At 39.8% G+C, this 14,456-nt stretch overlaps 1 protein-coding gene across 1 annotated transcript in view; it reads right to left on the reverse strand.

The window, feature by feature from the left end:
• Positions 1 to 14,456, reverse strand: part of csul (protein arginine N-methyltransferase 5) — a 53,294-nt gene that overhangs the window by 38,440 nt on the left and 398 nt on the right. Inside the window, exons 2-5 of the mRNA XM_080277390.1 lie at positions 11,436 to 11,554; positions 9,492 to 9,715; positions 5,428 to 5,540; positions 767 to 853 (exon numbers count right to left, since the gene is read on the reverse strand). Coding sequence (XP_080133516.1) covers positions 767 to 853; positions 5,428 to 5,540; positions 9,492 to 9,715; positions 11,436 to 11,554 — 543 coding nt within the window. The remainder of the gene's footprint in view (positions 1 to 766; positions 854 to 5,427; positions 5,541 to 9,491; positions 9,716 to 11,435; positions 11,555 to 14,456) is intronic.

Genomic DNA, 14,456 nt, shown 5'->3' on the forward strand with positions numbered 1-14,456 from the left:
GGGGAGAGAGGGAGGGGAAGGCCAAGGATGAGATGGAGGGATGGAGTGGTGAGGTATATAGGAGAGGGGGGTGTGAGCTGGGAGCAGGGCAGTGAAATGGTGGGTGACAGGATGACGAGGAGGCAATTTGTTTGTGGTCACTCCATATAAGGGATTAAGGCGTCTGGCAAATAGATAGATAGGTACCAGGCACCCCAAGTGCACACCCAAATCCTCCCTTTTATGACAATCTGGACCTACTAAATACATACACTCTGATATGGTAAGTAGTAGAAACACACATAGGCATGGTTAGGTTAACACAAAAGTGATGAAATGGACACAGTAAGGAAGAAACATGTACCACAGCAAGACTTGTGATGGGCTTTAGGTAAGGGGTTCTGAAGGTGGTCTTGTGTTATTGGTCTCCACCTTCTGGGATTAACTCCTCTAGCAGGGCCTCATCTCTGAATCCCACAAAGCCATCAGAAACCACGGACACTGAATCATCACTGTCAGCACAAACCAGCTAGGATATGCGTAAATGATATTTTTGTGCCAAAACATGCATTATAACAGCATGGGTGCTGTTTCATCTCACAATGATAACGAAAACCATTAATGCTATAACTAATGATCACTGTATTTATTCAGATAATTTTTCACACATCAAAATCAATTACCAACCAGCCCCCAATTTACAGACTCTAACTTTCCCTCAATTAATAATCATAATAAAGGACATGATTGAAGGAAATTTTTTTTGTCATTTCAGTGAGGAACATACCTGTCAATGACAGTCTGATCTGGAAGATCTGCTGACATCTCTAACATTAAGCCAATTTTTTTCTGTATGTTTGCTATACTGTGAAACCTGAAAGGAAAAGCAATTGCATTAGTACATACTTATGGATAAATTCCTATGTATACCTAAAGAAACAATAAAGAAAGAAAAGGTAAAATCTTTCACTGCAAAAGGAACACGGTATTTTAAGTATACAGTACCATGCTGTATTAATACATAATCCGTACAACACTCATATACCAAGGTGATATTGTCAGAATCAGTGGCATTTAGTGTAGCCTAATGAAGTTACACTGAGACATTTCTTCTTGTGTCTCTCATGTCTCAACTGGATACTGTGCTTTCCCTTTCATGGGACAGTTCTATCATACATGAATGGAGATCGTGAGTAGGCCTTTGTGTTTTGCACTAATGTAGTGCATTAGAACAAATGATTTTTCTTTTTTTGACCAGATAATGAAGGTAATGGAGAAAGTCTTGGAAGGTATGACAAGAGAAAATGTGAATACTGATGCGATGCAGTTTGGGTTTATGGAAAAGCAAAAGGACTGCATATACAATATTCACTGTTTGACATCTTCTGGAAAGATATAAAGGAAAGATGATGGAGGATGACAACTGGATGCTGAAAGGGTAGGGTTGTGAGAGACAGACCTAAAAAAAAAAAAAAAAAAAAAAAACTAGGATGAGGTCACAGAGTGTGACCTCAGGGATAAGGGACATGAACAGAGAAGCTGCCAGACATCAAACAGCATGGACAGCCGCCATTTAGTGACCATGGTCGACACATACAAGCATACTGGACCCTGTATAAATGAAATAAAAATGAAACTAGTGATCTAGTAAGTTAATACATTCCAACTCCATGCGGTCTGTTTGGGTGTACTTCCATGGGGTGATTGGATTTACTGCTCACAGAACGATGTTTTGGGAAAAGCAACTTGTCACTCTTGCATTAAATGTTTGGACCAAGTAGCCATGCTCTGGGTTCCTACACTCCTTGTGGGATAATAATAAACTGGATGATGGAAGAATGGATGGTGTGTGCGCGTGAGAAGATTCACAGCATATAACTGTAAAGACGGGGTGAAATATGTACTGAAATGAACTGTGTGCCTATCACGTTTATGTGGTTCTTGGCTGGGAGTACTACTGTTTCTTGGTGGTGATCTGCATTAATTTCCCATCATAGTTAAAGAAAAAGATGTAATTCTTCTAAATGGTTTGAACACAATTGTGCTAGAGTAATTGAAGATAAAACAATAGCCTATAACTCTTATACAAGAACCAAAACCAAAGAAGCCTTTAACTATTATAGAAATATCAGAAACCATGCCAAAACTATTATCAATCTTTCTAAATCAAACTTTCTACATAGACAGGCTAACAAACTACTAAACAACCTAAATGATAACAAAATATTCTGGTCAATCCTTAATTCATTCAAAACTAACTTCAGTACCACCTCTTCCATTCCACCTTTAGTCCCCCAATGGAAATCTAGGAAGTGACCCACGGGGAAAAGCCAAACTTCTTGTTGACATTTTTTCAACAATACAGAAAATCACAATATTCCTGTACTTGATTTTGATTCCCCTCAAATACCTCCTTCCATGCTTACACCAGATACGTACAAGCTGTATTACAGAATCTCTCAACAGACAAAGCTACTGGTCCAGATGAAATTCCTTCAATAGTACTTAAAAACTGCTCCTCAGTGTTGGCCCCTGTATTGGCAAAATTTTTCCGCTTATGCATCCGTACCTCAAGTTTTCCAGCCTCTTGGAAAGAAGCAAATATCCATCCTGCTCCTAAAAAGGGGGCAACTTCTGATCCATCAAACTATAGACCAATTGCAATAACTTCCATTCTCGGTAAAGTTTTTGAGACACTAATTAACAAACACGTAATCAAGCATCTAGCAATCAATAAATTAATCAATGATCGGCAGTATGGATTTAGACAAGAACCAAGATGGTGAAACACACACAGTAGCACAAACATGTAATCAAGCATCTAGCAATCAATAAATTAATCTATGATCGGCAGTATGGATTTAGACAAAAACCAACACAGTGAAACACACACAGTAGCACTTGACATATCGAAAGCATTTGACAGAGTATGGCACCGGGCCTTATTGTCTAAGATGTCACACTATGGCCTTGCTTCACTGGTTCCTCTAATTTCTTCTTACCTTCATAACAGAAAAATACGGGTCATGGTAGATGGAATTTATTCTGTTTCATTCCATAAATGCTGGCATACCTCAGGGATCAGTTTTGGCGCCAACCCTCTTTCTCATTCATATAAATGACCTCCTATCTGTCACCCACAACCCAATACACTCTAATGCTGATGACTTGACCCTTCATAATTCTTTCACATTTAGTACCTCCTTTTCACAATTTGATATTACAAATTCCCAAATAAACACAGCAATTTCTCTGAACCAGGACCTTTCTAAAATTAATCAATGGGGACAATCAAAACCGGTCTCATTTAATGATCAGAAAACTAAATACATTAATTTCTCCAACAGAAAGAATCCCTCAGACTCTCACATAATTTTAAATGATGTCAATATTCCCATATCCACTACAATTGATATCCTAGGTGTTACTCTAAACCCCAACCTAAGCTGGACAGCTTATGTTAAATCCCTTGCTAAAAATGCTTCCAAAAAATTGGGACTTACATACAGAGTTCGTGACTTCTTCACTAATGAGCAGATGGCCACAATATACAAAAGTCATGTGCGTTCTCTGATCAAATACTGTTCACCACTGTGGAGTGGATGTGGGGCAGTTGCATTGAGGCAGCTGGACAAAATTCAAAATAAAGCCATTAGATTAATCAATAATCCTGCCATTACACGGTGCCTTCCTCCATTATCAGTAGGCAGAGATGTTGCTTCTGCACTATTTTATCGATATTTTTACCATAAGTGCTATGACGAACTGGCTTCAATTGTGCCTCCCCTTCACATTTTCTCCCGAAATACTTGGGCAGCTGGGAGTGCCCATGAACTCACTCTCTCCCTCGAAAAGCAGAACCTCTGCTTATCAAAGTTCATTTATCCCCAGAATTACTACTCTCTGGAATTCACTTCCTGGGAGTTGTTTCCCACAAACATTTAATCCACTTCAATATAAATCCACTTGTTATAAATATTTTATGAATGGAGGATGCCTTCAGGCAAATGGACTTTTTTTTTCTTTTTTTTTCCTTCTTCCATTCATTATCTATTAAAAAAAAAATAATAATAATGATTGTTTTATTTTCTGTTATTATTCTTTTGGCTTTGACTAGTATAGATAAGGACAAAAAACAAAATACAGGCAAGTTTTAATCCTTATGCAGTTCCTGATGTACTTTGTACTGTCAATCAGGCAACTGACAATAAGTTTTGATCAGCTAATAATAATCCCTGCAGTCAGATGCTTCAATCCATGCAGTCAGATGCTTCCAAAACTGTCTTGAGTAACCCTTCCACTGCTAAGGGTATAATGCACCTTGAGATTTTAACCCATCGCATGCCAGCTATTTTCAGCCCTATGGGTTGCCTCCATGCCGGCGATTTTTTCGACCTTTTTTTTATTGGCTGATATGATAGATCTTGTTGTGAAAACAATCAATTTCACCATTAACATGCTCACCGAAGCTCGGAAATGGGTTTTATCTAGTCCTGCATACTCGTATACAGGTATACCCGCTCTCTCACCATGTAGGTGAGAGAAAGCCATTTTCTATGTAAGGTATACTCAGGTCTTTATACTGGGAAGGTATAGCAATGTTCAGTACACTTTTTTGATCACTTATTACTTCAACATCTATCACAATTTGCATGTCTTTCTCACTGTGAATGCATTATCTTACACTTACTTCAAGACAGGTACAACCTGACTTCATTATGTACTGTACAGTCCTGGCACTTACAATAAGGTATTTACAACTTGACTTCACTATATAGTCCTTACAATTACAAGAAAATATTTACAACTTAAATTTATGTGAAAATATTTACAAAATGCCTTAACTGTGTACAGCACTGGGTGAGGCACACAGGCAGAGTGAGATAGAGTGAGCATGAGGAGGGAAGCGAGTGAGTGTATAGCCTTGACAGCCTGGGGGATGGTAGAGGAACAGTTACCAAACATGCCTGCCAATTTTTACCTGCGAATCTTGAAAAACGCGGTCAGTGAATTTTTTCTTTTAAACCATTTTAAAATGGCACCGACACTGGCCATGGAATTACGTCAGTTTATTAAGATGGCACTGGCATGCGGCAGGTTAATTAAGTTAACACTAGATGATTCTGTTCAGTCAAGAAAAGTCCTTGCAATGAAAGGGTTTTGACCATCAAAAACAAGAGGGAAATTTTATTTCTACATTTTTACCTTAACTTGGTGGAGATTTTCATTCATTTACAGCTTAGTTCACATTATTCACTGGCAGAATAAGACAATATCAAAGCTCTACATCCTCTTCACAGCACTTATATGTGAATAGAATTATATTCTACAGTCAATCTCTCGCAACAGCAAGGCAATCAAGACTGAGAGGAGATAGTGGATTTTCAAGCCACATTAAAGTGGATGGAGTACAGTAAGATATCTGTGACTGATTCTCAAGATTCTTACTTGTTCCACCAAGTCCATGTGTCAACAGCAAAGCCATCCTCACTTTCCTGCTTATCAGAGCGGTGCTGAGCTGCGACCTCCTCTGGTGCTTGCATTGGTACACGTACCCACACCTGAAAACAATGATGTAACTAAACCATTACACAGAACTATATTCATAAAATATAAACAATGCTTTTATTACAGTACAAAACAATGAGAGTGTTCACATCACAGTCCAAATGACTGGGAGTGAGAAAAATCTAATGGATAAGTAGCTAAACCAGGAAAGGTCAGAGGTGAGTAGTTCTAAATAGAAGTTACAGAACAACGATACGGGCAAAAGAATTCACTGACAATGAAGGAATAAAAACCATGGCAACCAACCCTGTAAAGAGTACAGTAAGCTCGCCCCGAACACGTTCTCGCCGAACGCGCTCGCAATTATATGCGGTTAGTGCTGGGATACGTATAAGACACGTAAGATTAAAGAACCATTATGAAAACTATAAATTTACGCAACAGCAGGGCTCTTGTTTGGTGAGCCACAGCTTGCAAATGCGAGTATTTTTTCCTTTCGGCGAACAAATTTTACATGCAAGTCGCCTTTTGGCAAGGAGAAAATACATCCACTTTGGCGAGGAATACATTACAAAATACAGTAATCCCTGTACTTTCTGGACGCCCACTTTCCGGACATCCCCACTTACCGGACATTGTGGGCCTGGACCATCGGAACCCAAAAATGGCCAAAAAAAAAGAAAAAAAATCCCCCCAAAATCCAAATTTTTTCCCACCCGCAATTTGAAATTGCCGCGCGGCACCAAACAGCTGCTTACACCATGGCCCCTTCACCCCTTCCTTCCTCCCCCCTTCCCTGTCAGGGTTGCCGTTTGTTATTTTTTATTACCAAATGTGGGCCAATTTGGTAATGAAAAATTCGTTTGGTAGTGAATCAGAATAATGCATTACCAAATGGATTTTTCACATGTATGAGGATACACAGGATGGAGATGGTGGATTGTTTGCTCTCTCTGATTAATCTGCTACCCTACATAGTGTGAAAATAATCAACATGCTGTTAATTACTGTATAAGGAGAGTGATTATATGTATTTCCACTTGTATATATAATTAGTGAAGAATAAATGCTAGCTTTATGAATTTGGTAATGAAAAGTTAAATTTGGTAATGAAAGTTGAGGAGATTGGTGATGTGGCCGTTGCAATCTGGCAACTCTGTTTCTCCAACATCAACAGTTACTCCCTAACTTCGGTTGTGAATAGATGCTTGTCGCACTGGATGCCACACGTGCTCGTTTTTTGTGAATAAACAGTGAATATACTGCAATACCTCGCCTCTAGACCACATGTGAATTTACAGTGTTGTGCAGTGTTAAGAAATTTGAACTTAGAGTGCACAGGATCAACTGTGGAGTGCAAATTGGCGGTTTAAACTAGTGGTCAGAACTGCAGTGGTGCTGTTAAGAACAATGTGCAGTGTTAAACAATTATAACTCACAGTGCAAAGAATTAAGTGCAGCACAACACTGGATTACTGTACGTCCTTCAAGAGCATTTTCACCACTGCCAAAACCTTAGAAAGGCAGCCACAAACGTGATGTAAGTACCCTGGCTGAGGTATAGTCACTTCTAATTCCTCATTCTTTGGTTCCTTTTCATTTATTTCATGCTTTATGTCCTAAATTGGTGTGAATAGGGTCTTAAATAGGTTTAAATAGGTGCTATGCATGTCCGGTAGGGAGTTATATAGGTGACTTTCAGAGTTAGGCTGGGTTAGGGTCCATAAGTACCAGTCCAGGAGGCTGGTGCCCACTATATGGACAGAACCATTTTCTGGGCGTGCCTTTGGCTCTATTACGTCGGATAGTGGAGGAATTACTGTATGTAAATCTCACTTAAATGAACAAAAAAGCACGTTGTGATCGATTACTAAGTCTTTCCTTGTTGCCACTGTGACTGTTTAAAACCTCATTATATCATTCTAATCATCACAATGTGTAAATAAATAATTTATTGCTTGTAAAATATTTCGGCTCGTGGTCAGTTTGGCTACTAACAATTTATTTGGCTTGTAAATCTGAAACCTTAGGAGCCCAATGGCTTGCAACCATCGGCAGTTAGCATGAGCCCTGAAGCGAGGCCTTTGAAAGGCCAAATCCTTGAATATCAGTGCAGCGCACACGGTTTGTTTTGATCATGTCATTTGCTGTACTACATTTCCACAGTACAGTACTATATTTGTTAAGTTAAATATTTACATTACTGTTCTGGTAAGTTTATGTGCAAGTTAAAGTACTATTAAATAACATTAAAGCAAGAAATAAAGTCTTATAACCAGTTTACATGATAGGCATCAGAATATTGCCTTTTTTTATTTGTTGTTAAAGATCTGATGCACTGCTTTTCCACAGTACTGTATTTGTAAGTTAAATATTTACTGTTCTGGTATGTAAGTTAAAGCACTTAAATAGTTAAAGCATCAAGTAAAACCTTGTAACTAGTTAACCTGATTTTATGTGATTACCCATGATCAGCGGGTTCCAAGACAATTCTCCGTCAAGTCAATTCGCCGTCAGACAATTCCCCGTCAAAACATGAACAATTCCCCGTCAGGACAATTCACACCCTAGAAAATTCCCCATCATTCTATAAATATACTTATTTCTCCTTTGAATTATATTCTAGCATCACCCATAGCTATCTTCATTAATGACGGCAAATTGTCTTGTTATTGCTGTGACGACGAATTGTCCTGAAACCAATCGGCATCGGAATGTTGCCTTGCGTTTGCGTATTTGTATGCTGAAGTTTTGCTGTGCAGTACTGTATTTGTAAGTTATAACTTTAAATAAACCTTCTAACCACTTAAAGTGCTTCATATTGATTACCAACGGCAGAGAACAGCAAAACACCACATATAGGGGGTCTACGAAGCAAAATATGTATCGTAGTTAAAACTTATGCGGTTTCGTGCTGAATGCGCCACGGTTGGAACAAAGCCCACGCGTTTGGGGAGAGCTTGCTGTATAAAGTAACACCTCAATATAATGGACTTCAATAGACTGGAATTCGCTTTTATCGAACTCGAGGAGCTACCGGACTAAATTCATATACAGTATACAGCATCAGAAAAAGTCCGATAAAGCCAGAAGCAGTCTGGACTGCCTGACCACTTTGGCTATATTCACCACAATAAGCTAACTAAAAGACATGTTTATCAGTGTACAGTACAGTATTATTATATATATTATACCATTTGATTAATGTAGTGAAGTTATAACACAGTACAGTACCACAATGGTAGTCAAAACAATTTAAAAACTATACATGCGATCCAGACTAATGTCTGATATATCTGAAAAAGTCCGGATTAGCAGAGTTAAGTCCGAATGTTGTCCATCCATCCATCCGTCATCCAATCCTACAATGCCCCATGAGGAGCATAGGAGCCCGGGGCTAGGCAGTTGGTCCCGACATTTAAGATGAGAGTGACCTGCCTCACTCATCCCTGAGTGGCATTACATGAGCAATCAACCCCAACCACCCCTTGGATATAAACCTTCACCGGCTCAATCCGATTGGAGCACAATAATTACCCACTAAACCACCAGGCGCCAAAATTTGGTTATACAGTTACCACCCAGCATAGTAAATGGTTTCCTGGTGCACAAAAAACAATTTGGCTTGTCACTCAGTGTAGAGTCACCCACAGGCTGAAGGAAGTGGAAAGAATGAAGGAAAGAAAGACAGAAGAGGGAGCATAAAGTCACCCGTAGGCAGAAGGACAAGGAAAGAATGAAGGAAAGAAAGACAAGAGAATGGAAGGAAAGGAAAGAAGGATGGAGAGGAAAGGGCAGACACCCGAGAGCAGCACTACATCGAGTGAGTGGATGGTGAGCGCCCCCACCTACCACAAGTTTTTATCAAAATTTCGCATTTTTCGGAATGGTTTGGGCCCCAATTAGTCTGTTATAGCGAGGTCTTACTGTACAGTATACACAACAGTATCATCAATAAAAAAATGACATCAGCACTCACACAACAAAAACCAAACTGCACTGACCTGGTAACACACTCCCTGGACAACCTTATTGTGAATGATCCTAGCAACATTGGAGCAGCGATCAGTGGTGAGGTGGACGGTGATGGCAGGGAGGCCCAGGTGTGCAGCAAAGGTCAGCTCTTGCAACAGCGTCTCCTCGCTGTTCTGACGCAGGCTGCTATCTGGGGACTCTAGGTTCAAGATGGCAGAGGTGGTGGTCCGACCCACAATCAGACTATTCCACTCTAGAACGTAAACACAGGAAGTTCTTGTTATGTTATCTTTTTTTTTTTTTTTTTTTAAACAGTTACAAACTATCAATTAAAGTTCCACTACTACTGGTACTTTGAGAATGGTTTACAAGTTTCCCCTAAATTATAGTACCAACTGCACAGAAAATTCAGATATTTTGGAAAACATCACCAGCATAAAATGAAACTTACTGTACCTGTAAACAGTAAGTCAATCCCACACTGCCTCCTTAAAGGTGTTAGGACCTGGGGCAAGACTCCTATAGTCCAGGACATTTAAGGGTACCACAGATGGCCAGCCTACTTAAACTGATGGTACTACATGATCAATAATCCCCCAGCCCCTACTTGGGGATCAAACCTAGCACATGGCAACATTGTTAATTTGTCTGGGGTACTCTACATTGCATTCAGAGGACTCCAGGTTCAAGACAGCAGAAGTGATGGTCCGACCCACAATCAGGCTATTCTGCTCAAGTTAGGGAAGTGTGATATGCAAAATCAAGCAACTAACACTGTCAGGCTATGAGTTCAAGAAAGGTACTGAGCATGAATAAGTTAGGGTACCTCTCTAATGTGATAACACCATTTTTTATCTTAATAAGACCACCACATTAGGACTGACTTGCTGAACTCTTGGAGAGGCTTAACTCCTAGATGCCAGGCTGTCTCTACCATGGTCGCTCTCTCAATATCACAAATTTTTCCAAAAGTGCTTGCTTTCAAACCTTAACATCTCAGAAAGTATGGCAGTTAGGGAAACAAATTAAAAACCATATGACTCACTAACTCTTCTTCTTTTGTATAAATGCATCCCCAGGTTTGTAGGTGGTCACATCGATTAGTATGGACGAGAAGAAGAGAAGCAATTTTTGGCACGCGAGGCAGGGCGTATTCGTGCGTACGTGTGCGGCCCCGGCTTTTGCTTCGCTCTCAGCATAATAATTATCCATTACTAGATAAACTAGCCACAGCGGCATCCAAGGCATGCCCTATGGCACTATTCCTGGTATCCTTGGAAAGAGGCTTGGCAGGGGTGGATAAGGCAAGGAGTCCACATGAGGCAGGAGAGGTATCAGATGAGAGGTTTAAGAAAACATTGTACCTCATCTGGCAGTCACAGAGATGACTGCGGTATGTTTGCCTCAGGTGGTGGGAGTCTATCCCTACCAGTACCCTTTGGTGATAAGATCAAATGGCAGCCACTTCAAACTGTGGCATGAAAACACTTGTGGTTATGTCCGACACCCGGTGTCCCCTACCTACTAATTTCACATCAGATATAACTGTCCGATGGCAGCAAGGGGTTAATATTGTTTAAATTTTTAACCATTTAAATATGAGGATGATGACTGAATATGAGGTCTTTCCAAAGTAGCATATAATCACCTGGCATTTACAACAATAAAATCTATCTATCTATCTATCTATAGCCCGATGCCCTAATCCCGCAAAGGGTGGCCACAGACAAAACGCCTCCAAGTCACTCTGTCACCCACCATTTGACTCCCCTCCCCCCAACTCACCCCCCCCTCCCTCATATACCTCTCAACTCCATCCCTCCACCTCATCCTCGGTCTACCCCTCCCTCTCCCTCCCTCCACCTCACCTACATACCTGGTATAAAGTTATCACAGTGAAGGAGTTAAAAATTATGTTACAGGCATTACACCCTAATCATGCACAATGTTCACTTGCTTAAACATAGGCATACCAGAGCTGCTGAGAAGTAAGTCCGAGCGAGTGAAGGCCCCTTGCCTGTCCTTTGCCTTCCCATCCACATGTTCTCGAGTGAATCTTGGATGTGCCAGTGGGACAGAGATGAAGTCATATCTGGGGGGGAGGGAGGAATAATTCACATACTACTCACAAAAGGGTCATTAGTACACTGAAACTGTAACATTAGCTCCCTGTACTAGATAACAAAAGGTAATTTCATACAAAGTTATGAAGGCATATTAATTTCCTGATAATACATTAATGAATAATATCAAACAGAAAAATGGCCCTGTATTATATGGATGTAGGACCATCTCTCAAGTATTTACAAGAAAATCTCATTTACCTTCTCACTAGTTGAAAGACTATTTAATGGTGTAACTAAGTGTGTTTTTTGAGCATGGAGACAATATGCCTATTAAGAGTCAAGTTACAATCAATATACATGAGGCTAGGCTAGTAACAAAACAGTGTTCTAATACTGTACAGGGATAATGTTTACAAAACCATAACACCAGATTCCTAAGAAATAATGACATGAATCAATTAGTTTGCACAGCTCCAAGTCAAATTTCCTATATGATGTTTCTTCTGCATATTAAAAATAAACAAGATGTTGTGGGGTTTTTAATGTGTGCCTGTGCTGGTAGTCTGCTTACATTTCATCCTTAACAGCAATGCATTTTTATTTCTTTGTGGTGCATTATGAGAAGAGAGGAAGAAACAAGTAGGATGGAAGTTGTGAAAGCAATGAAGAAAGTCAAAATGGGGAAAGCCCCAGGAATTGATGGAGTGTGGCAAAATGCTGAAGCATAGGGGAAAGATATTCTTAGTGTAATAGGAAAAATATATAAATGGCAGGATATTTACTGACAGACTTAGGGAAATAACAAAGGAATCAGTTGCAGAAGAACAAGGAGGTTTTAGGAAGGGATGAGGTTGCGTAGATCATATATTCATTATCAGGTCTTTAGTGGAAAAGCTTCTAGAGAAAGGAAAGAAGTTGTATGCAGCCTTCAAGGATTTGGAGAAAGCATATGACAGGGTGGATAGACAAGGATTGTGGAACGTATTAAGAATACATGGAGTAAATGGGAAGTTGCTGAATGCCGTGAAGAGTACAGTATGTAGGAGGGTGCTAAGGCTGCAATGTGTATGGATAGTGAACTGAGTGAATTTTTCTGTTTGAAGGTTGGATTGAAACGGGGAGGTGTCATGTCTCCATGAATGTTCAATCTGTATATAGTTCGGGTTATAAAAGAGATACCGATGCAAGATAGGGCAGTGGATGTTGGAGTGGCCTAACGACAGAGGGCAGTGAGTGGAAATTCCCTTTACTCTTGTTTGCAGATGATACTGTGTTGTCAAGCGAAGATGAAGGGGAGCTGCTAGGCTTGGTGAATCAGTCTGGGAGTGTGTGTAAGAAATGGAATCTAAAGGTGAATGTAAGGAAGTGTAAAGGTATGGTCTTCGAAAGAAATGAAGTCACTGAATGTAGAGTGAGGTTGGAGGAGGAAGAAAAGGAAAATGTGAATGCATTTAAGTACCATACTTGGGTAGTGTGATGAATAAGGATGGACGTTTGAAAGGGTACAACAAGGAAGAAAGGCTGCTGGTTCTTTGAAGGCAGTGATAAGAAACAGGGAAGTAAGAATGGAAGTGAAAAAGTTATATACTGCATGACAGTATTGTGATACTAACTCTAATGTATGGAAATGAAGTTTGGACCTTGTTGGAGGGACACAAGTCAAGAGCGAGAGCAGTGGAAATGAGTTATTTGAGAGGAGTATGTGAAGTCACATGGAGACACACTGACAAATGAGGAAGTACAATAATGGAGAGTTGTGATGTGGATGTGATGGGAAGCGTTAAGAGAAACACACTGAGGTGGTTTGGACATGTAGAGAGGATGGAGAGCAAGAGACTGATGAAGAGAGTGTATGTAAGTGATGTGGAGGGGGCGAGAGGGAGGGGGAGGCCAAGGATGAGGTGGCAGGATAGAGTGGAGAGGTTCATGAGAGAGGGGGGTGTAAGCTGGGACCAGGGCAATGAAATGGTGGGATAGGGCGACATGGAGGCAATTTGTTTGTGGGCACCCCTTACAGGATTATGGCATCTGGCAATAGACAGACAGATAGATAGCATTATGATCATAAGTGGTATGGTTTTGTTTTCACTGACAAATTATGGTTCTTATTCAGCCAATCACAGAGAGCTGGAAGTGGGTCAGTTGCGTGTTGTTAAATTTGAAATTGGTCAAGACAGACTCTGCCGATAAATCTGGGTAAGACTGGAAACTGGCCTTTTAGGCTCGAATGACATGGATCTAGGTTAGGTTAGGTTAATGCCTAAAATGGCTTAAAATTCGTAAGTTTCTGTTTGTTTTCACTATTAGGTGAAAAAAAAAAAAAAAGCTACATTCAGGTTAATTTTTACAAAGCCTGGACACCACATTAAAGAGCCCAAAACATCTTGCTTACTTTTAATTTGTCCAAGAAATGTCACAGTAGAAAGCTGATTCAGAACTATGCAATGAATTAACTCATGCTATCATTCCGGAGGAATAAGGTATTATGGTTTTGTAAACAACTAAAAAAAACTCAAGTGGGACTGTGGTGAAAGATGGCAAAAAAAAAAAAAAAAGGAAAGAAAAAGAAAAGAAAGAAATGCAACATAAGGTGGTAACAGTTACCAAAATGGAAACTGAACAATATATCCCTAACATTGGAAAATACATAAAACAAGTAAATACAGTACATTAAAGAAAAAAAGGCCTAGTGGGCAAAAATACAAAAAATAAGTAAATACACTGAAAAAAAAGCCAAGTAGGCATCCATGACATTCACACCTATTAGCAAAAAATGATATACAGGATCAGTAAAATTATAAAGCAAACCACATGACAGTTGAAGTTTGAAAGACAAGTGCCATCCAGCTAAAATGTAAGCATACAAATATAATAAGCATTTATTTTTCTCGCACAAGTATGAAACTAAACTGTTTTTCCGTCAATGAA

The sequence above is a fragment of the Coenobita brevimanus genome, chromosome 69, assembly GCF_032717465.1.
Source record: "Coenobita brevimanus isolate Jiangsu-jjx chromosome 69, ASM3271746v2, whole genome shotgun sequence".
NCBI classification, from domain to species: domain Eukaryota; kingdom Metazoa; phylum Arthropoda; class Malacostraca; order Decapoda; family Coenobitidae; genus Coenobita; species Coenobita brevimanus.